This window comes from Microtus pennsylvanicus, chromosome 3, assembly GCF_037038515.1.
Source record: "Microtus pennsylvanicus isolate mMicPen1 chromosome 3, mMicPen1.hap1, whole genome shotgun sequence".
Classification (NCBI taxonomy): Eukaryota; Metazoa; Chordata; class Mammalia; order Rodentia; family Cricetidae; genus Microtus; species Microtus pennsylvanicus.
This window is the reverse complement of record NC_134581.1, coordinates 46956557-46979395: the sequence shown is the minus strand read 5'-3', so window position 1 is coordinate 46979395 and position 22839 is coordinate 46956557. Positions and strand designations below refer to the sequence as shown.

The following is a 22839-nucleotide window of genomic DNA, read 5'->3' as shown; positions in this document are numbered from 1 at the left end:
GATCTCTGTGTGATTTTCTTTGGGGCTAAAGAGCTGTGGAAACCAGGCAGGACAGAAAACCCCAACAAACAAGCACGACCCTCATGTTACAAATATCTACTGAACAAATTAATTGTGCATTCTAGAATGTTGGGTCTGAACATTGTTGGACTTGACTTCTTGTTTACTGCTGGCCCTCTGTTCCTGCAACCACTCCTCCCTTGTATGGACCCTTAAGAATAGGTTGTAAGCCAACAAGTCAGTTGCTCAACATTTCCTCAGAAGGCCTGTGTGGCTTTTGCAGCTGAGACAGACTAGGATGAAGGTGAACTTTAACCCCACAGTTGTGGTCTAGAGACAAGTTTATGACAGCACACTAAGGCACAAGCCAATAGAATCCCAGCAAAAAGCCATGACCCAGTGCTTGTTCTCTTTGGCACCAGACGGGCCAGCCCTAGTTTAGCAGAATCCCACATTAAAACAGCTTTAGCTTTGTTTTACAATGAAATAAAGGCCAATTAAAGAGTTAGAGGGTGTTAACTTGATAGAAATCACCAGAGAGGCTGGGAAGATGCCTTAGGTGATGAAGTGCCTGTCATATGCATGCAAGGCTCTTAGTTCATAGCTCCAGTTACTGCAGAGGCTGAGCAGCTGGATCCATGGAGCTCATTGGCCAGCCCATAGATGAGCTCCAGTTTCAATGAGAAACTTTGCCTCAAAATATATGGTGGGGAGTGGCAGAGGAAGATACCTAACATGGACCATTGGCCTCCATATGTATTTTCACACAAACGCACATATATACATGGACAAATACATACACCAATCATCTTACTACATAGAATAAAATTCCACTCATGTTCTTGGAGGTGATAGAACATTAAAAGGCAAAAAATTATAAGCTCACATAAATGAGAAATATCAAGGCATGCTATTGTGATGGAAATAGTAGCGTGCTTGACCTCGAGAAGCAATACACAAATACGCATAGAGTGGTGTGCTCCTTGGACAGAGGGAGCAGACCTCTGTGCTCATCGTTGTAAGCTAGAATGCCCCTTCTGGTGTGGATTGACAACTGACTAGCAACATGGGCACACAGCCTTCAGTTTTCAATTGCTCACTTGTTTCAATAGGAGAGCTACAATCTCTATTTCCATGAAAACTCAAAGAAAACAGCAAGGGCACAATTTTATTCAACAGATGGGACAGACAAACTGCCCCTGATAGGAAGTGGGCTGCAGTAAAGGGGAGTGTGTTTACAGGCAGCAGGATGTAGTAGAGAGGTCTGGGAAGCTGAGTCTTAAAGTTTAGGTTATTTACCAGCAGAATAGCATCCGCTTCCCCTATATTCTGAGAACTACTCAGGAGAGAGATCTGACGATACACTCAGACTCTGACTAATAATGCTTCCCCTCAATTATCCATCTCCAAGTCTATCCTCAAAAGAAGCATGAATGCACTATGAGAAACTGATCAGTCTCCATTAGGAGGAAGATAATGATGTAATAGAGGGATCTGGCTAAGCATACAGTCTCTAAGTATGAAAAGAAACTGCTAGGAAAATTCAGAAGAGTCAAGCCTTTCTATTCTTTTCCAAACTTGCAAGTGTACGAACTACACAGATGGGGCTTGCTTCTCCCTTCAAGCGCGTGTCCCAACTTTGTGTTGTTTTTTTAAACTTTATGAAAACGAAAGATTTATTTTACATGTCTGCATGTATGTATGTACACCATGTACATGGAAGGCAGAAGAGGGTAGTGGATCCCTGGAACCAGAGTTAGAGCAGTTGTGAGCAACCATGTGGGTGCTGTGAACCAGATCCAGGTCCTCTGGAAGAGCAGCCAGTGTTCTTAACATCTTGAGCCAAATATTTATCCAGCCCCCAACTTTATAAATTTTAAATATTAAGAAGACAAAATTCCTAAATAAACTTGAAACTAATAGTTGTAGGTGTTTTGTTTGCTTGTTCGGTCATTATGATTTGTTGGTTCATATTCTGATACATTATTTTTTATACACAGTAGAATTTATTAGTTGTAAAAAATGAAATTATGCCATTTTCAGGAAAATGGATGGAACTGGAATTCATTGTGCTAAGCAAAATAAGCCAGAATCAGAAAAACAAATACCCCACTTTCTCTCATATGCAGACTCTTGATTTACATTTAGGTGTGTGTGTGTGTGTATACAGGCATGTGTGCATGCATGAAAATGTGTGTGTATATAGGCATGTGTGTGTGCATGCACATGTGTGTAGATCATGAAAGTATGATGGGGACAATCAGAGAGAAGGAAGAGATTTCAAAAAAGAGGAGAGGGAGGAAAATAGGCAATGGAATGCAGGCAACATGCAAGTAGAAAGGGGAGAAAAGGTACCAGAAAGACCAATAGGTGTTATGGGGAAGGGCAGTGAGGGAGGGGAGCAAATAAACTCAAAGCATGATGATGTATATGTAAGAAAATGCCATGATGAAATCTACTCCTTTGCATGGTGACTTAAAAAAATTAAAAAGCAGCAGTCCGGGGTTTCTTTCTGAAGCCCTGGCCCACAAGAAATACAGATAACAACCAAGGTGCCTTAGAAATTCTTGATGTGGCAGGTCAGGATTTACTTTTTCTTGTTGGAATGAGGGTTTTGTTCTTTACCTTACTTGATAAAGCAGGAACTTTGTAAACACATTTATACAGTAACCAGTGTGGAAAGGAATCTGACATCAAGTCTGACCAAACCTTTAACCAGCAGCTTTCAAAAGCTAATGTGTTAATGAGTCGGTTTCAGCCTTGGGAAGTCCTGTTTCGGAAAGCCTTTTGCCTTCTATGTGGTAAGAAGACAAGGTGTGACATTGGCAGTCTTTCAAATAAGTTTGGCGACATAAAAAGACCCTTAACTTATTTCTCCAGCTATACTGTTCTTGTGACTATAGAGAAGGCTCACAAGCTCCTTCCCCTCTGGCATGTTATGTATGCATTTGTTTTTGTGCCCTAAAGCAAGGATTTCAAAAACAATCAAGAAATACTGATAAACTATTTTATTCATGTAAATATGCGTTCATAAACTTCCCCTTTCCAGGAGATATTTTGCTTTGCCAACAATCTATTAGAAATTAACTAACATTTCAGTTACAAATTAGCATTTTGGAAGCATGCCTAAATTCTCTCCGAAAATTATTTTCAACCCCTGACAACAAGTGTTAGTATCTGAAAGTTTATTTTCAAACTGTTGCACGGGACCGGTGTGGTACATACCAAAATATTTCAATACAACCTTACACAGTGAAGGTGTCACATACATCAATTTCATTAAATTCATCTCTTCTTTTTTATTTGCTTTTGGCAATTGCAAAACCTCTGACATTCAGAGATAGTGCAGGAGAAAATGAGATCCAAAAACAAAGTTGATAGAAACCTCTGCTTCTGGCTCCTTTTATTTCCAAGTATGTATTCAGTTTCCAGTCTGAATCCAGAACTTCCAACGGAGTGAAGCAAAAGTGAGGACGACCAAGACTTCAATCTATTTTATTTAGAATTCAAGTCACCTCCAAGCTGCTCACTGTGTTATATTTCTTAAATATAAGTATAGGTTTTTAACTTTTCTGACATATTGACACACAATTAGAGACTTATATCCACCTATAACTGCAATTAATTTCTAGCACCAATCACAGATAACTAATAAGAGTAAGCAAAGAGACTGTAATTTAGGGATAATTAGATCATCAATCAATAGATTTTTCTTCTTGCATGATAATGGAATATTTTCCATTTTCAAAGCATAATTTATCCTGGGCAATGTTAATAAGAAAAAGTGGGACAGTAGGGGTAGATATAGATTTTAATGAGCTGAAAAATGGCTCGCTGGGTAAAGGTACCTGCCAACAAACTCAATACCCCAAGTTTGATCCCCAAGACCCCCATGGTGGAAGGAGAAAACCGACTCCATTAAGTTGCCCTTTGACCTCAGTACAGTTGTCACAGTCTGTAGCTCTCAAGTCAATTCTGAACAGAAGAAGTTTCAGCAGTAGCTGGGAAAAACGCTCCGAGGTTAAGAGCACTCACCGCTCTTGCAGAAAACCTGGGTTCATTTCCCAGCAGCCCACATGGTAGCTCACAACTATCTATAATTCTAGTTTCAAGGGATCTGAAACCTCTTCTGGCTTCTGTGGGTTCCTGCACCCACGTGGTGCCTAAAAACTCACTGAAGTACACACGTGCACACGGAAATTAAAACTGAACAACAATAACCCCCAAATCAGTAACTCCCTTGGACTGGAATGAAACAGATGCCGAGGTCACTAACTTCCTTACAGCTGTCGGAGTGTAAAATAGATTTCCCTGACAGAGAGTCCTTGCTGCAAGAGGTGGGCAGGAGAAGAGGAGACGGTTCAGCGGAACATAGCCACCCCTGTGTGTTTGCTTAGTCTTGAACTATTTCACACTAGGACTGCAGGATGGAGCACCGCAGGAAGACAGCAGAACCCACACAGTAATTACTGTCTGGGCATTACAGAAGGAAACAGTTGCCAGTCCTAGCTTCAGACCGGTACCCGGTGTAAACAGGGGCTTGTTAAAGTGGAGTGCAAATCGGAAAACACCCCCTTGACTTGCAGGTCAATTATCAGACAAGAATCCAGAGTTTGTTAACTTCTTATTGTGATCTTGAGAGGGGAGACAGCATACCTAAGAAGAAGGAGTGCTCTCTCCTCAGCTGCCTGGTAGTTACCAGTATTGTAGCCATTTTTCTCAGGATATAGAAAACAGGAAAGAATGACCCTGATGTCAGCACCCAGAGATTGTTTGCTCTAACTCCTCTGGATTATTTCCTTTGCTGGGGAGTGTTCCCATGTCAGTTTGTTTACCTTGCTATTCGTAGTTGCTTTTTAGTTGTGTTCAATTTTATATTATGTGTTCTGATAAGTTACATAGCACTTGGCATGGGATAAAACAGATGTCAAAGTCACCGATTCCCTTAACATCTACCGGGGCGTAAAATAGATTGCCCTGACAGTGAGTCCCTGCTGCAAGATGTGGGCAGGAGAAGTGGGTGGCCATTAGTCAGAGAGATAAAAACTGAGTTTCTAGATTGTGCAGGAAGCTTCTATTTTGTGACCTCTAAGATCTCTGGTATGTCTAAAAGTACGTTCATTATTATTCAGAACCAGAACATTATATAAATTGAAACACCATCTACCAAAGTGGGTGTTCATGTAAATGTATGTAGGTGTTAGTGCCCACGCATATGGAGGCCAGAGTTCAACATCTAGTTGCCAAAACTCTCAAGCTGACTCTACTGGCTGACCACTGAGCCCCAGGATCCTCTTGTTTCCACCTTCCCTGTACTAGGGTTACAGGGGCATGCAGCTCTGCCCAGCTCTGTAATATAGGGGCTGGGGATTTGAAATCAGGTGTCTATGCCCAGCTCTGTAATGTGGGGGCTGGGATCTGAAATCAGGTGCCTGTGCTTGTATAGCAAACAGTTTAGCCACTAGGCCATCTCCCCAGCCACTCTGTTTCAGTCCTTCAAACATGCCTTCATTCTCAGACAACTGTGTTCTGGAACCATGGCTGGCAATTAAACGCTACGAATGCTCTAGTTTAGAGAAGAGCATTGATTTTGCTCCAAATTACATAATAGCTAGTTTTGTTCACTTAGGGCAACCTACAATGACCTGAAAAAGAGAGTCTTGGTGGAGGTTTGTAGACATTGGGTTGGTCTGTAGAAAAATGTCTTAATTGGTATAACTAATGCAAGAAGACAACCCACTGGGATGGCACCATGCCCTGTGCAGGCGCTCGTGAGTTGTGTAAGACTGGAGAGATTGCTCTGAGCACAAGCGAGTATGCCGGCATTCATTTTCTCTCTGCTTTTAACTGTGGGTGTGGCCAGTCATCTCACACTGTGGAGACCTTGATTTCCTTGTAGGTCTACAATCTGAGTTCGTGAGTTGAACTAGATCCTTTCTCCCATAAGTTGCGTTTTATCCCGGGGTTTTCAATCTCAGTAACAGAAATGAAAGTAGGACAAAGCCTACCATTCATTAATTCCTACCATTCATTAATTCCATGGATAGAATTAATAGATTACCTGGTGTGTCATCTGTTCATTGCACAGAAGAATATTCCCTTGCTGTTAATATATGCATTTATATTAACATATGCCTATAAACCCCTTACTATTATACGTTGTGCACAGATGATAAACTAAATGCACTTACAAACATAGACCAGGTATGAAAACATCCACCATGGAAAATAAGTGACCCAATTTTTAAGTCCTAGCTGATGCCCCTGTTAGGGTCAGGTGTCTGTGTGTAAGCCCACACTCCTCATTACCCCAGTCACTGCAGCAGTGGGCTCTATCAGTACCATAGCCGTCTTTGCTTTGTTTCTAACAGTAATAATATACACACTGAAGGAAGGACTCAGCCTAGTGCCTGACCTAAGATGCTACAATGACTTCTGATGCTTCAGATGCTAACAGCTCTGTATACGCAGACATGCCAAGACTTTGCTTTCCTCAGATACAAAAAGATGTTCACGTTACAGAATGTTGACCCTGCTCTCAGAATATCGCATTCCATCAGTGGGACTCAGGTGGATGTTTCTAAATCTCACGCGCTAAAGATGCAAGTGAAGGATTCCCAGCTCAAAAGGGAACAAAGGCGGGAGGATGATGATGGTGGATGCTCTGATAATCACTGTCTTAATGCTGCCCTTCGCAGCATAGGCACAATGCAAGGAAATTCTCGGTTTTGACCAATTGCATTTGGGCTAAAGAACTAAGATGAGGGCTGGCAGAATGACCATCAGGTAAGACGACTTCCCAACAAGCTTGATGGCCTGAGTTTAGTCCCACTTACCTCACTTAGTGCAAGGAGAGAAGAGACACCTGCCATTTGTCCTCTGCCTCTATAGGCATGTCATGGCAAGCACACACACACACTAAGCAAATATTAATAGTAAATGTAATAACCTAAAGAATCAAGATGAAGTCTCCCCCCTTTGTTTCCACTAAATTTCAACCAAGATTTGTGCCCACTCCAACATCCTCAGTACTTACGTCATAGCTTGATAAATGGATTCAACCCCATAACGCATGGCAAATTCATCCACGATTTCTTGAGAAGCGTCATCAAAGAATACCTTCCAGGCTTCATCGCCTTTGACCTCTGGTATTTTCACACGGCCATTAGACTTCACTTCAGTCAAGTAATGGAACAGGTTCTGAAAGTAAGCAGTTTACAGTTGTTTAGGGACTCCTCGGGATAGGCCAGGAATATTTAAGTACGCTTTTCTCTAGAACATCACTGTGTTATCACGTCTGTGTCACCAGCCTCTGAACGCACTGGGAATATCTTAGATTATATTAAACTGAATTTATTATAGGAAATCTGTCATTGCTTCTGCCTGGGAGTCTGCAGAATCAATAATTCATTTGCTTGTGCACACCCAGCCATTTCCAGAAGGAAGCAAGCATGTTTCAGTGTAAATGCTTCTACATAAGATAATATAGTTTTTCATTTGTGGACTCTGAGTAAATTGCAGTGTCCTGGTTGGATAATGGGATGTTGGCCATGGTCATACAGATTGTCACAAATACGCCAAGAGGCTTCAGAAACAGAATGGTAGGAGCCAGGCAAAGCGTTGAGATGGAAAAGAAATGTTTGGAAACTTGATAATTAATCACCCCGCTGAATCCCTTTTTGCATCTAACAAGTACAGGTGCTGCAGCCTAGAACCTTCCTATTGGTTACAGAGCTTTCCATCTCCTTTTCAATTTGCCTTTGGTGGTAGGGCAGTGGGCCCAGGACGCGTATGGAGGTCAGAGCTGCCTTTCTCTTTACACTGTGCGAATCCCATGTCTGTACAGTGAGCGATCTCTCTAGTCCTCACCTTCCTGAACTAGAAGAAAAGACTAGAGAAAGCACAGCCTAAAGCACACATCTTCTCTGTTGGGTTTTCGAGGCCAGAGATCCTGGCCAAGCCTGTGGTGATTGTTGCTTTTTATTAGTCAGAGAACAGAAAGCTGCTTAGTGATGTAATGCTGCCAATCCATCAGCCATAAAATTCATCATAAACCCTACAGCTGTTTACTGTGTGGACAACTGAAACACCATTTCTTACTCTTTGTTTGAGAAAAATGGTATGCAGATCTTTTCCATGTCAATTGTTTAGAGATAGGGGTTTTCATAAACATATTTAGGAAAATTAATGTGTGAAAAAGCCATGGCAATTTGGTGGCAAGCTTAGTGTCATTCTGATACAAGTAGAATCGCCTGGGAAGAGAGTCTCAGTGAGAGGCCAGGTAGGTCATGTTGGCATGTGGGCATGTCTGTGGGGGATTGCCTCAACTGACTCACTAGAGGAGGGAAGGCCCCCTCAAATGTCAGCAGTGCCCTTTCTCAGGCTGGGCTCTGGGCTGAAGACAGAGAGTGAGCCCCGAGCAGCAGCGGGCATTTGTTCTCTCTCTGCTCTTGGCTGTGGATGGGAGCCACTCCTGCGAGTCCTGCCTCCTTGTCCCAGCAGTGATGGACTACAACATGAACTGTGAGCCCAAACAAAACTTTTCTCTCCTAAATTGCTTTTTGTCAGGCGTTTGATCACAGTGACAACCATGGAACAAGGGTAGCTGTCCTGATGCCTGTTCCCTCTAGGGAGGAAAGTGTTTTCTCCTTCTGTCCCAGAGCACAGGGCAAAGGACATTCCTCAGCTCCATCTCATCCTTTTGTACATTTGGAAACAGTATCGTTTCACCCAAGAATGCCATCAGTGACACTTGTTACCTTTCCAGAGCTTGCAGTGGCCCAGGGCAACTGGTCAGTACATGCACACCAAGAACGGAACAGCAATTGGTAAGTGGGCTCTATGCTACCTGCCTGGAGGGCTCCTTGTGAAGTCCCACTAAAGGGCCGGCTTTTTACCAGGTTGTTACACCTCAATGCACCGCCTTCTACCACAGGCTTAAGTCAGCACTGCCCCGGCTACCACAGGCTCAGCACAGCCTGGGCTACCACTGGCCTAGCACAGCCCCGACTACCACAGACTCAGCACGGCCCCGGCTACCACAGGCTCAGCGCAGCCCCTGTTACTAAAGGTCCAGCACAGCCTGGACTACCACAGGCTCAGTACAACATGAATTACCACAAGCTCAGCACAGCCCCAGCTACCACAGGCAGTCTGAACTCCAGGAAGAGCTCCAGAAACCCGATTCCATGACTTTTCAAAAGCCAGGGTTTGTTTTGTGACTCATAGCAAGCATGACCTCACTAAGTTCCACTTTGTTTTGGGTTTTTTTTTTTTCGAGACAGGGTTTCTCCGTAGCTTTTTGGTTCCTGTCCTGGAACTAGCTCTTATAGACCAGGCTGGCCTCGAACTCACAGAGATCCACCTGCCTCTGCCTCCCGAGGGCTGGGATTAAAGGCGTGTGCCACCACTGCCCGGCCTAAGTTCCACTTTGAATATTTTCCTAGTTACCTCGTGTAAACAAGTGTATTGTATGTGGTATGGCGCCACCTTCTCCTCTCCCTTTATTTCCACGTTGATTTTCAGTCGGATGGCCCCAGACACTGCTGACTTATCCGTCCGTTTCTCTGAGGAAAAGCAAACATGTCCTTGGTCAGTTATTCCAACAGGAACATAATTCTAATTCAAGTTCCCTAATGTACTAACTCGCCACAACCATAGATACCCTACCCTGGGCCTATCCAAGACTGGCCATATCAGCAATCAGTCAAGCAAGGGAGAGGGGCTCATGAGACCCTACCTTTTATCTCTGAACTACTATTGAGAGACTGTGCGAGAGAGGGGAAGCACTGTCTCTATTTTGATATTCACTGGTGAGCCACCCCCCACACTGCAAAGGAGAGAGCCATGCACACGGGCACATGGACTGGTTCTATTAATCTCAGTGGGTCACAAAACAAAATAAATAGACGTAAACATGAAAGAGAGATTTGTGTGTGGGAATGCGTGTTGGTAGGGGTGATAACTGGTGGGTAAAAGTGGTTTATATGTTTTACACACATGTGTAAAATTGTTTTCAAACAAATTTATGGGCTGGAGGGATGGTTCAATGGTTAAGAGCGCTTGCTGTTCTTGCAGAGGAGAACAGGCTTAACCCCAGTATCAACCCCAGTGGCTTAATCCCAGTGCAGAGAGGCTGAATCCCAGTGTCCACATGATAGCTTATAATCATCTTTAACTCTGGTTTCAGGAGATTCAGTGCCCTCTTCTTGCCTCCATGGATACCAGGTGTGTACATGCTATGTATACATATGCAGATGAAATACTCATACACATAAAATAAAAATAGATCTTTCAAAACAAATATAATTAATGAAATCGAAATTAACCACACATACACATATACATATATACACTCACAGACATACATATGCATACACACACACACATCTGCACTCCTCTCTTCACACACACACACACACACACACACACACACACACACACACACACACACTAATGAGAAGCTTAGGAATAGCTCGTTCCCTATATCATAAGTGGCTAAGTAACCATGCCCACACAGACAATGCCTGCCTGTTGTGTGGTTGTAACTGTTAAACAGCCTGCAGAGAGTTCAGACAGATGATCAAAGGACCCTTCCCTGCCCTTACACAGTGAAATTCAATTCATCGTGTGGCAATTACACGCAAGATAATCGGAACATAAAATTTCATGAGGAAACTGTCTCACTTGAAAAACTCCTCTTCAGCATCCTCTTGTTCTTTCATCTTTCACGAAAGAGGAGCCAAATGCGGGCTAACAACAAGATGAAAGCAGTTTTCATATTGTCTATCTACAGCCTGTGTTTATCTGTAAATGTGATATTAAGTACTCGAATGGGATCAAAATACTCTCGGTTTATTCAATAAGTGGATTTGAGTCCGGAGGAGCAGCACACACCTATCAAAGCTTTGCAAGAAACTTACAGTCCCAGAACTCCTAGAGTATGAATATAGACTGGGAACGTGAGATTGTCCCCATTTCCCAAAGGATATGCGTGGAGAGGTCACCATTTACAATAAGAAATAGGAGCTAAACAGAACAACAGGAGGCTAGTGCTGAAAACTTCTTTAATTGGCTGTTTTCTGAAACCTATCCATCTTTTTAGCCACATAAGATTATGAAGCTTGTCTTCTCTGTGTGGGATTCCTTTTGACTTTTTCATCCTTGCTATCTTGTAGGAATGAATTGTGAAAATTCTTTCTTCAGCAGTACAGAATTATCAGGGGTTTGCCCACTTGTTAGGATACCACACTCAACCTGTGTTTTGTTCGTGTGTGTGTGTGTGTGTGTGTGTGTGTGTGTGTTGTACAAGGAATTGAACTCAGGGTGTCATACTTATACAGGAAGAGTTTTGCCACTCAGCTGTATCTCCAGCCAATTCCTCGCTTCTTAATTTGAGACAGGTTCTTGCAAAATTGTCCAGGCAGTCCTTGATCTGGTGACCCTCCTGCCTCTGTCTTCTGAGAAAATAGAATTACAATCTTGGCCTAGCAAACCTGACTGGGAGTCCCTTTACTCTCAACATACATGGAGTTTTGAGTTAGGTGTAAGTGAAACACAGAGCTTGCGATGTCCTTACCAACCACCCCTTTCCAGAGCTCCCAGGAAGCTTAGAATTAGTGCTATCTCTCAAATAGAGGAGACTCTGTGTGAGCACACAGGACTTTGGGGCAAACATTGCTTTGGGTGGTAGGGTAAACTCCAAGTGATGAGAAAGGACAGAGTTTACACGAAGGATAAAGTAAATTATTTGTAAGGGTTGGACATAATGAGGGATTTTGCTAAGAAATGCAAACGAATTTCATCTCTCTCTTCTCCTCCTTCCTTTCCTGCCTTTTTCCCTTCCCCTTCCCTCCTAGAAGGCAAAGGACATGGAAGGAAGGGGACAAAAGTACCCCCTGGGCAGCTAAAGGTGCTGAAGATAAGGCTTTCTACACAGTATCCCAGCTCCTTGTTTCTTTCACAGTTTAAAGGGCAGTTTCGCATCGAAGACGGGCAGCCATTTAACCAAATGGCATAGCTAAGCTCCATAGCAAACTGGTTTTAACCAGGCATATAGTACCCAAACAATAAAATAAAAGAATTTCTGTCCTGACTATTCTTTAGTTCCAGAGGATGGTAATTTATTATAGAAAAAAATCTGCAAAAGCAAGGCTCTAATTAAAATATGGTTTTTGAATTTTTTTGAGTACTGCAGAGGAACTGAAGTTTTCTTCTTTTAACATCTTGGTTTCATATGTAAAGTTACTTAATAATTTAAACAAGATGTGGGAGTTTAGCTTAGTCTCAAGCTCAGATTCCAATAATGAGAAATACCAATGTTCTTTAATTAAGATTCTTCAACTATTTTTGGTAATGAGTTCCCAGCAAAGCTGAATCATTTGTGTTTAGATCAAGTTAAATTTCCTGTTTCTTAAGTTGTTATATAATTTAGAATTATATTAACTCAATGAGACTTTCTTTTTTTGACAACTATTATATTACTAAAAGTTTGTAGCATTTTTATTTGTTTGTTTTAGAACCATCATTCTGTAAGTTGGTAAAGTACACTGTGAATATAAGTGGTAATTCTTTGTGGTCCATGGGCTATGTCAGCTTCTGTTCATGGCCAGCTGGTTCTCAAAATTTTAATTTATCATTTCCTAGGCTGTCATTAAAAAATCTTTGGGTCCCATCTTTTATGAAAACTGAGATAACTATAAATTTATACTATTATTAGGACACCAGTAAAGACCCCAGGTTATTTTTTACTCAAGTAAAAGCTGAAGTCAAATTTGTCATACTTCTGTTTCTACAATAAAAGTTTACTTAAACGTCATGCCAGCTAAACTTATTATTGATGCCTTCATAGTTGAAACCCATGTTAAAGCCACATCAATTCTTCTTGTCTTTGCTAATGAAAGACTATTTATATATTACCATTTGAAAGAAATCCCAACTACATAAAAAACTATCTTTTCAATTAGTTAGTACACCCCCAAGCTAGAGTTACAGGTAGTTGTGAGCCTCCTGACTAAACCTGCGTCCTCTGGAAGAACAGAAAATGCTGTTAATTGATGATCTATCTCTCTAGCCTCCCAACTATATTATCATAAGTGAGCAGAATAAATCAGAGCAGCCATAGATTTCTCAAACATTAGACAAATGTCTTTGAAGCTGTATATTATGAATCTAAAGTCAAAAGTGGTGTAAACTTTTCTCTGAGAAGACATTCAGTGGATTCTTTAAGTTTTTTGTTTTCATCTTAGATTTAACAATGTATTTCGATTGTACAAAAATTTCATCTACAATTGCCCTTCATTGCTAATAAAACTAACTCAGCTAGGAGGTCGGCAAAATGATCTACAAAGACATCTGACTTTTAACTCTAGGTGAATAGGATCCGTGTCACAGAGACTCTTGAATCTGAACTCATTTTCAAGTAGGTATAAAAATAATCACCTAAGTTGTACCAGACATCCATCTCGCCGCTCAGAGTCCTGACTTCCACGATTGTCTGCCCCAGAAAGTCATCCGACTCCTTCTTGAAGTGCTGCTTCACTCTGGATTTAATGTCATCGTCTTCATCCCATACTCGGACCTTGATTCGATCTGTAGAGTTATGGCATTCACTGTAAACAAATGTGCACAGGTCAGTGACTGCTGGCTGCTCCTCTGAAGGGCACATGGTGTTGGAGGCTGACTGTAAACTTGACCAGTTAATAAAGAGATATCTACTGAGTTATAAATGGATTCCCCAGGATCCCTCCTAGCTATGGGTGTTGCAGGTAGATGGGAGAAATGTGTGGTTCGCTCAACAACAAATAGGCAAAATTATATCCCGTTCCAGTCTATTGCCTGTACCTGAGACAGCAGAGTCAAACATGCAATTTGCAACATTTTCTTGAACAACATACCCATGCTCTAGAAATCCCTCATATGGACAATAAGCTAATTTCATGGCAAGGACATTGAAAAAGGGGTCAGAGTAGGAAACGACATCACAGTTACAGGCAGGTATTTTACACGCTGATCATCTCGATGTGTATGGTTCTGGTCTCTGTGTCAGAGTGCCTACACTAAATTACAAGGAGGAAGGATAAACTGACTGCTGGCTTCCTGGATTACAGTCCATGGTGGACCCCATTGCTTCAGGCCTGAGGTGAAGCTGAGCATCATTCTGTGCAGGATGTGGAATAGAAGTGCTCAGGAGTAGTAGCTAGGAAGCAGAGGCAGGGAGAACATAGGAAGAGCATGGGAGAGAGGGTGGGGAAGAGGAGGGAGGGGGACAAGGGAGATGGAAGGGAATAGGGAGGAGGGGAGAGAAGTGATCTAGCCTCTAAAGGCATGACTCCACTGGACAGTCTTCCAACAAGGCCCTGTGTTCTACTAAGAACAGCCCCTTAGCTATGTGTGCACTAATAGTCTGATGTCACCTGTGTTCCCATGATCCAACTGAATCTCAATAGAGCCACTGGCTGGGAACCATGTCCTCACCCAGCACAAGCTGTGACATTCCTCATAGCCAAACCATAGCACCCAATATGTACACAATATACACAATATACACCCTACCCGTACACAGAAGAAACTGTGAAATCAAATTTGGTCAGCAGAAAATCCCTGCGACTTGAGAACAGCTCGTAGGTTCTAGTCTGTCACTGATTTCCACATTTCTTCCATCTCCTCTTGTTGACAACAGCTACCCAATATTACCCAAAGCTGTGCTTCTGGGTGTCTCCCTGACTGTATTTGGTGGTCTCTCCCATGTTTTTCTCTCTCTAACCAGCCTGCTTTTGAGAATGAGCTAGATACCTGCTGTGTGCCATTTTCCCTAAGGCTGATAAATGAGGTAGTGGGAACCTGTGCTCCCTGACTCTCAGCGTCCATCCACTCCAGTGTAGGAATCTTTAACCTGGGGTTTATGGGCAAGTTCTGGGCATTCCTGAACTTGCATTTGAAAACTAAATGAAACTATTTCAGTTTACTCCCTCCCAATTTTACACCTAGGCAACAAATCACAGCAGTAGCTGGTCCCTAATAAAGTGACAGACAATTTTACATATAACAGAGTATAAGAAAATAAAATATTACTTTACTTTATACTATGCTAAAATTGTTTATTCAATATAATATATGAATATATATTCAATATAATTGATCTACTATTTTCTTTCAATATTTTATTCAATGAATTAAACATACACCTAATTTAGGAAGGCATCTATGTCTCTACTAGACTGCAGAATGAGTTCAAAGAGCACATTTCCTTAACCATTCCTGAAAGCGTCATGTGCTTCCCATCAGTCTTTGAAACAAAACCAGACAGTGCAAATAAGAGTAACAATTGGGGTATGACATGCCTGTGTGCAAACTGTAGCCCACAATTTTGAGTCCATGTGGGAGGTTTCAGATCAGAATACTACAGTAATAACTGGGACAGTGGGATTGTTAGAAACGTTGAGGCATGATCATCACTAGGTCTTCTAGACCAGAGTTTAAGATGCCCATCATGAGCAGGACAGTGTACATATATTAAATGATTCACAGCTCAGCTCAGTTCATAACTCTTTTGCATAAAATGTTGTCTTTTGCATACTATATTATGCGATTTCTTAGATAGCAGGTTGAGAAGACATGCTTCAGGAGGGTGGGTTGTGGAGTGGTGATTTCAGAGACACCCACTTTCTAAAATATATAATAACCCTGCTTTTTGTTCTTTATTTTACAACTGTAACATTTTACTTATTTTTACACATATGTCAGTATATAGATTAAATTATGTGTTAATTTAGGTGCACAATGGATAATTGCATATGAAAATAGTTTATTGGTTTTAACAGGGTTGACAACTGACTACTTCCTATCTGACTCAAGTTGTGTGACATTTTTAGCTACAAACTGGGGGTGATAATACCCATGTTAGCAGGTATTTATAGAAATAATGAGAAAAGACTGAGCCAGCGACCTGGGCCCCAGCAAGCCTGAGATGGATGAACTCCACAGGAGCAAGACTGAACAAGAATCTTGGCTGTAGCAGGTCTGGACAGCAAACTCTACAGAAACAGGACAGAGCCATCAACCTAGGCTGGAACAAGCCTAAGACAGTGAACTCTGCACAAGTGGGAGTGGTTCCAGACTAGAGATATTTATGGAAACGGGACTGAGCCAGCGACTTAGGTCAGAGCAGACCTAAGACAACAAACTCCACAGGAGCAGGTACAGGGGAGCACTGAGGGAGTAGACTTGAGCCAGGACCCCTGCAGGTCCAGGCTTGAGTCAGGAACCTCTGAAGAACTAAGCCTGAGCTAGGACCTCTGTGGGTCTGGGCATGAGTCTTGGACCTCTTAGTGAGTAGACCTGAGCCAGGTCCTCTGCGAGTCCAGGCACACCAGAGTCTGGAGCCTCTGAGGCTGTAGATCAGAGCCAGAGACCTTTGCAGGGTGAACCCCAAGCCAGAGACCTCTGCAGGAGTGGATCCAGACCAGGGACATTTATAGAAACAGGTTTGAGCCAGCAACCTAGGCCAGAGCAGGCCTGAGAACAGCAAACTCCATGGGAGCAGAGCAAACCCCAGGAGTGCTGAGTGATTTCCAAAAGCAGGGAATGACCAATGTGGTAATTGGAACCATGGCACTGAATGTACCACGAGGAACAGCAATCTGAGCCTTTGAACAACTGGCACCTGGAAGATTGATCACCAGAGTCACAGACAGCCCCAACTACACCAATTAGAGGAAAAGATGGGTAGACAAGGTAAGAACACACACAATACCACAAAGAACAACATAACACCATTAAAATCTAGTGACCCTACAACAGCAAGGCTTGAACAACAAAATATAAATGAAGCATAAGGAAATAATCTAAAAAATAACTTCAGGAAAATGTTGGAGGCCCTTAAAGAGGAAATGAGAAATTCTCTCAAAGAAATGGAGGAAAAGACTAATAAGAAATTGGAAGACATCAACAAATACCTTAAAGAAAATCAAGAAAAAGCAATCAAACATATGAAAGAAACTATTCAAGACTTGAAAACTGAAATAGAGACAATAAATAAAACATAAGCCAAGGGAATTATAGAAACAGAAATCATGAGAAAATGATCAGGAACCACAAATGCAAGCATAAACAGCAGAATACAAGAGATGGAAGAGAGAATCTCAAGTGCTGAAGATACAATAGAGGAAATAAACTCACCCATCAAAGAAAACATTAAATCTAACAAAAGATTAGCACAAAACATCCAGAAACTATGGGACACCACAAAAAGACCAAACCCAAGAATACTAGGTATAGAAGAAGGAGAAGAAATTCAACTCAAACGCACAGATAATATATTTAACAAAATCATAGAAGAAAACTTTTCCAACCTAAAGAAAGATATGCCTATGAAGATACAAGAAGCTTAAAGAACACCAAATAGACTGGATCAAAAAAAAGTTCCCTAGCCACATAATAATCAAAATACTAAACATACAGGATAAAGAAAGAATATTAAGAGCTGCAAAGGAAAAAGGCCAAGTAATATATAAAGGCAGACCTATCAGTTTTATTGTATCTCAATAGATACAATGAAAGCCAGAAGGTCGTGGTCAAGTGTTATGCAGACAATAAGAGACAACGGATGCCAGCCTAGACTACTATACCCAGCAAAACTTTCAATTACCATAGAAGGACAAAACAAGATATTCTATGACAAAACCAGATTTAATCAATACCTAGCCACAAACCCAGCCTTACGTAAAGTACCAGAAGGAAAACGCCAACCCAAGGAAGTTGGCTACATCCACAAAACACAGAAAATTGATGACGCCACAGCAGCAAATCCTAAAGAAGGGAAAAACGCACAAATTAATATCACCACCAATGAAAACTAAATTAACAGGAGATAGCAATCACTGTTCATTAATATCCTTTAAAATAAATGGGCTAAACTCACCTATAAAAAGACACAAGCTAACAACTGGATACGAAAACAGAATCCATTCTTCTGCTGCATATAAGAAACACACCTCAACCTAAAAGACACACATTGCCTCAGAATAAAGGGTTAGGGAAAAATTTTCCAATCAAATGGACTTAAGAAACAAGCTGGTGTAGTTTTCCTTATATCTAGCAAAATAGAATTCAAACTAAAATCAATCAAAAGAGACAAAAAAAAGGACATTTCATATTAGTCACAAGAAAAATCCATCAAGAGGAAATCTCCATACTGAAATCTATGCCCCAAATACAAGGACACCTCATATGCCAAAGAAACTCTTCTAAAGTTTAAATCATACATTAAACCCCACATGCTAATAGTGGGAGACTTCAACACTTCACTCTCACCACTGGTCAGGTCAGTCAGACAAAAAATTAGCAGAGAAATAAGGGAACTAGCAGAGGTTATGTCTCAAATGGACCTAACAGACATTTATAGAATATTCCATACAAACAGAAAAGAATACACCTTCTTCTCAGCACCTCATGGAACCTTTTAAAAATTTGACCACATACTCAGTAACAAAACAAACCTCCACTGATACAAAAAACTTGGAATAAGAAACCCCATGTATCTTATCAGACCACCATGGCTTAAAACTAGAATTTAACAGCAACACTCATTCCAGAAAGTCCACAAGCACATGGAAATTAAACAATTCTCACCTGAATAATCAATAGGTCAAAAAAGAAATAAAGAGAGAAATTAAAGATTTCCTAAAATTCAATTTAAATGACCACACAACATACCCAAATTTATGGGACACAATGAAAGCAGTGTTAAGAGAAAAGTTCATAGCACCAAATGTCTACATAAAGAAGCTGGAAAAATACCACACTAGTGAATTAACAGAACATTTGAAAACTTTAGAACAAAAAGAAGCAAACCCACCCAAAAAAACTAGATGGCAGGAAATAATCAAAGGGGGGCTGAAACCAACAAAATAGAAACAACGAAAACAATACAAATGAGACAAAGAGTTGGTTCTTCGAATCAATGAAATAGACAAATTTTTATCCAAACTAACCAAAAGGCAGAGAGAGAATATCCAAATAAACAAAATCAGAAATGAAAAGGGGGACATGACAATAGACATGGAGGAAATACAGAGGATCATCAGGTCATATTTTGAAAACCTGTACTCCACAAAATTGGAAAACTTAAAGAAAATGAACAACTTTTTGGATAAATATCACTTACCAAAATTAAATCAAGACCAGATAAGCAAATTAACAGACCCATAACTGCTAAAGAAATTGAAACAGGTATCAAAAGTCTCCCAATCAAAAAAAAAATTACCAGGACCAGATAGTTTCAGCTCAGAATTCTACAAGATTTTCAAAGAAGAACTAATACCAATACCCCTCAAATTGTTCTACACAATGGAAACAGAAAGAACATTGCTAAACTCTTTTATGAGCGTACAATTACCCTGATACCCAAACCATATAAAGATATTACTAAGAAAGAGAATTACAGACCAATCTCACTCATAAACATTGATGTAAAAATACTAAATAAAATACTGGCAAATCAAATGCAAGAACACATCAGAACCATCATCCACCACGATCAAGTCAGCTTCATCCCAGAGATGCAGAGATGGTTCAACATACGAAAATCTGTCACCGTAATCCACCATATAGACACACTGAAAAATAAAACCACATGATCATCTCATTAGATGACAAAAAAGTTTTTGACAAAATACAATATTCCTTCATGATAAAGGTCTTCAAGAGAAAAGGAATACAAGGAACATATCTAAACATAATAAAGGCAATATACAATAAGCCAACAGCCAACATCAAACTAAATGGAGAGAAACTCCCAGTGATTCCACTGAATCAGGAACAAGACAAGGTTGCCCACTCTCTCCATATCTATTCAATATAGTTCTTGAGGTCCTAGCTAGAGCAATAAGACAACAGAAGGAGATCAAAGGGATAAACATCAGAAAAGAAGAAGTAAACTCTCACTATTTACTGTTGATATGATAGTTTCCATAAGCGACCCCCAAAAAATGTGCTAAGGAACTTGTACAGCTCATAAACACTTTCAGTAATGTAGCAGGATACAAGATAAACTCAAAATAATGAATAGCCCTCCTTTACACAGATGATAAATGGGCCAAAAAAGAAATCAAAGAAACATCACCCTTTACAATAGCCACAAATATCATAAAATATCTCAGAGTAACTCTAACCAAACAAGTGGAAGGCTTGTATGACATGAACTTTAAATCATTGAAGAAAGAAATTAAAGAAGACACCAGAAAGTGGAACAATCTCTCATGCTCCTGGGTAGGTAGAATTAACATAGTAAAAATGGCAATCTTAGCTGGGCAGTGGTGGTACATGCCTTTAATCCCAGCACACAGAAGACAGAGGCAGGCGGATCTTTGTGAGTTCGAGGCCAACCCTGTCTACAAGAACTAGTTCCAGGACAGGCTACAAATCTACAGAAAAAACCTGTCTCAAAAAAACCCAAAACAACAACAAAAAACAAACAAAAACCAAGGGAAAAAAACCCAAAAACAAAACAAGAAAAAAAAAACAAAAATATTGGCAATCTTACCAAAAGCAATCAATATATTCGATGCAATGCCCATCAAAATCCCAGCAAAATTCTTCACAGACCTCAAAAATACAGTACTCAACTTCATATGGAAGGGCAAAAAACCCAAAATAGCCAAAACAATCTTGTACAATAAAGGAACTTCTGGAGGCATCACAATCCCTGACTTCAAACTCTACTACAGAGCTACTAAAAATAGCCTGATATTGGTATAAAAACAGACAGGAGGACCAATGGAACTGAATCAAAGACAAGGATATTAATCCACACATCTTTGAACCCCCAAGTTTTGACAAAGAAGCAAAAAATATCAAATAGAAAAATGAGAAACAGATGGTGCTGGCATAACTGGATATCAACATGTAGAAGAATGAAAATAAATCCATATCTATCACCATGCACAAAACTCAAGTCCAAATGGATCAAAGACCTCAACATAAAGTCAGCCACACTGAACCTCATAGACGAGAAAGTGGGAAGTACACTTGAACACATTGGTACAGGAGACCACTTCCTAAATATAACCCCAATAGCACAGACACTGATAGAAACAATTAATAAATGGGACCTCCTGAAACTGAAAAGCTTCTGTAAAGCAAAGGACACAGTCAAAAAGACAAAACAACAGCCTACAGAATGGGAAAAGATCTTCACTAACCCCAAATCAGACAGAGGTCTGATCTCCAAAATATATAAAGAACTCAAGAAATTGATCATCAAAAGAACAAATAGTCCAATAAAAAAGTGGAGTACAGACCTAAACAGAAAACTCTCAACAGACGAATCTAACATGGCTGAAAAACACTTAAGGAAATGCTCAACATCCTTAGTCATCAGAGAAATGCAAACCAAAACAACTCTGATATTCCATTTTATACCTGGAAGATTGGCAAGATCAAAACCACTGATTACAACTTATGCTGGAGAAGTTGTGGGGTAAAGGGAACACTTTGCATTGCTGGTGAGAATGCAAGCTGGTACAGCCCTTTGGATGTCAGTGTGGCAATTTCTCAGAAAATTAGGAAACAACCTTCCTCAAGACCCAGCAATACCACATTGGGGTATATATCCAAAGGATGCTCAATCGTGTCAGAAGGACACGTGCTCAACTATGTTCATAGCAGCATTGTTTGTCATAGCCAGAACCTGGAAACAACCTAAATGTCCCTTGACAGAAGACAGGATAAGGAAAATGTAGCACATTTACACAATGGAGTACTTACTATACAGCAGTAAAAAATAATGACATCTTGAAATATGCAGGCAAATGGATGGATCTAGAAAACATTATTTTGAATGAGGTAACCCAGACCCAGAAAGACAATTATCATATGTACTTACTCAGAAGTGTAAGTAGCTTTTAGACATGAAGCAAAATAAACCAGCCTACAAATCACAATCCTAGAGAACCTAGACACCAATGAGGACCCTAAAAGAGACATACATGGATCTAATCTACATGGGAAGTAGAAAAAGCCAAGATCTCCTGGCTAAACTGGGAGCATGGGGATCTTGAGAGGGGGTTGAAGAGGCGGGTAGAGGCAGGGAGAGGAGCAAAGAAAAATGTAGAGCTCAATAAAATCAATTTTTAAAAAAGAGAGGAGCAGAGAAAATGTAGAGCTCAATAAAATCAATTAAAAAAAAAAAGAAGGGATCACTGGGCTGAGTGTGGCAATCCACATTTGGAATCCTAATTCCTGGGAGGCCCAACTGGAGAATCCTATGCCCTGGGACAAAGACATTTCCAGACAAAGAAAGCAAAGTTGTTTTTCTGTTTTTGTTTTGTTTTTTTTTTTTTTTGAGCCTGTAGGATTTTTTAAGCTTTAGTTTTGATCAAAAGTTTAAATTTATTTCAAAATTAAGTGGCAAGAAAACTATAGAAACCACAAAAAAATTCTAATCTTGTGATTCTGCAGAGGACAGCCAGGGTCTCTGCACTTCTCAGTGATTCTGTTTCTCTGCTGTGTTCATACATGAGAAGGGTTTCAGATTTACAGCAGATACAGTGCTCACCGAGATCTCATGTATGGCTCCTCTCAAAGTCCCCTCTGCTTTTCAGGCTACATCACAGATATTTTGATAGCTGGCTCTTCTTTTCTCATTGGTCTGTAGCATACCTTTTATTTTCTGAGATCTATTTAATCTTTTATTAATCTTCTTTTGCAACTGTTTCACACTTAAGTTTTCTGAGTTTATGTAAGGTTCACAGCTCAGATGGAAAAGTGATCACTGTTGGGAACTAGGGAATATTGAGTGTTATAGCTTGCGTGGAAGAGCGCTCTGGCAGTCGGGAGCCA

At 40.6% G+C, this 22839-nt stretch overlaps 1 protein-coding gene across 6 annotated transcripts in view; it reads right to left on the bottom strand.

The window, feature by feature from the left end:
- The window catches only part of Unc13c (unc-13 homolog C), a 453039-nt gene that overhangs the window by 211620 nt on the left and 218580 nt on the right, over positions 1-22839 (bottom strand). For all 6 annotated transcript variants that reach the window (XM_075965264.1, XM_075965261.1, XM_075965265.1 and 3 more), the window contains 3 exons: positions 13441-13610; positions 9451-9566; positions 7037-7200 (listed from right to left, as the gene is read on the bottom strand). In XM_075965264.1, the coding sequence (XP_075821379.1) occupies positions 7037-7200; positions 9451-9566; positions 13441-13610 (450 nt within the window). The remainder of the gene's footprint in view (positions 1-7036; positions 7201-9450; positions 9567-13440; positions 13611-22839) is intronic.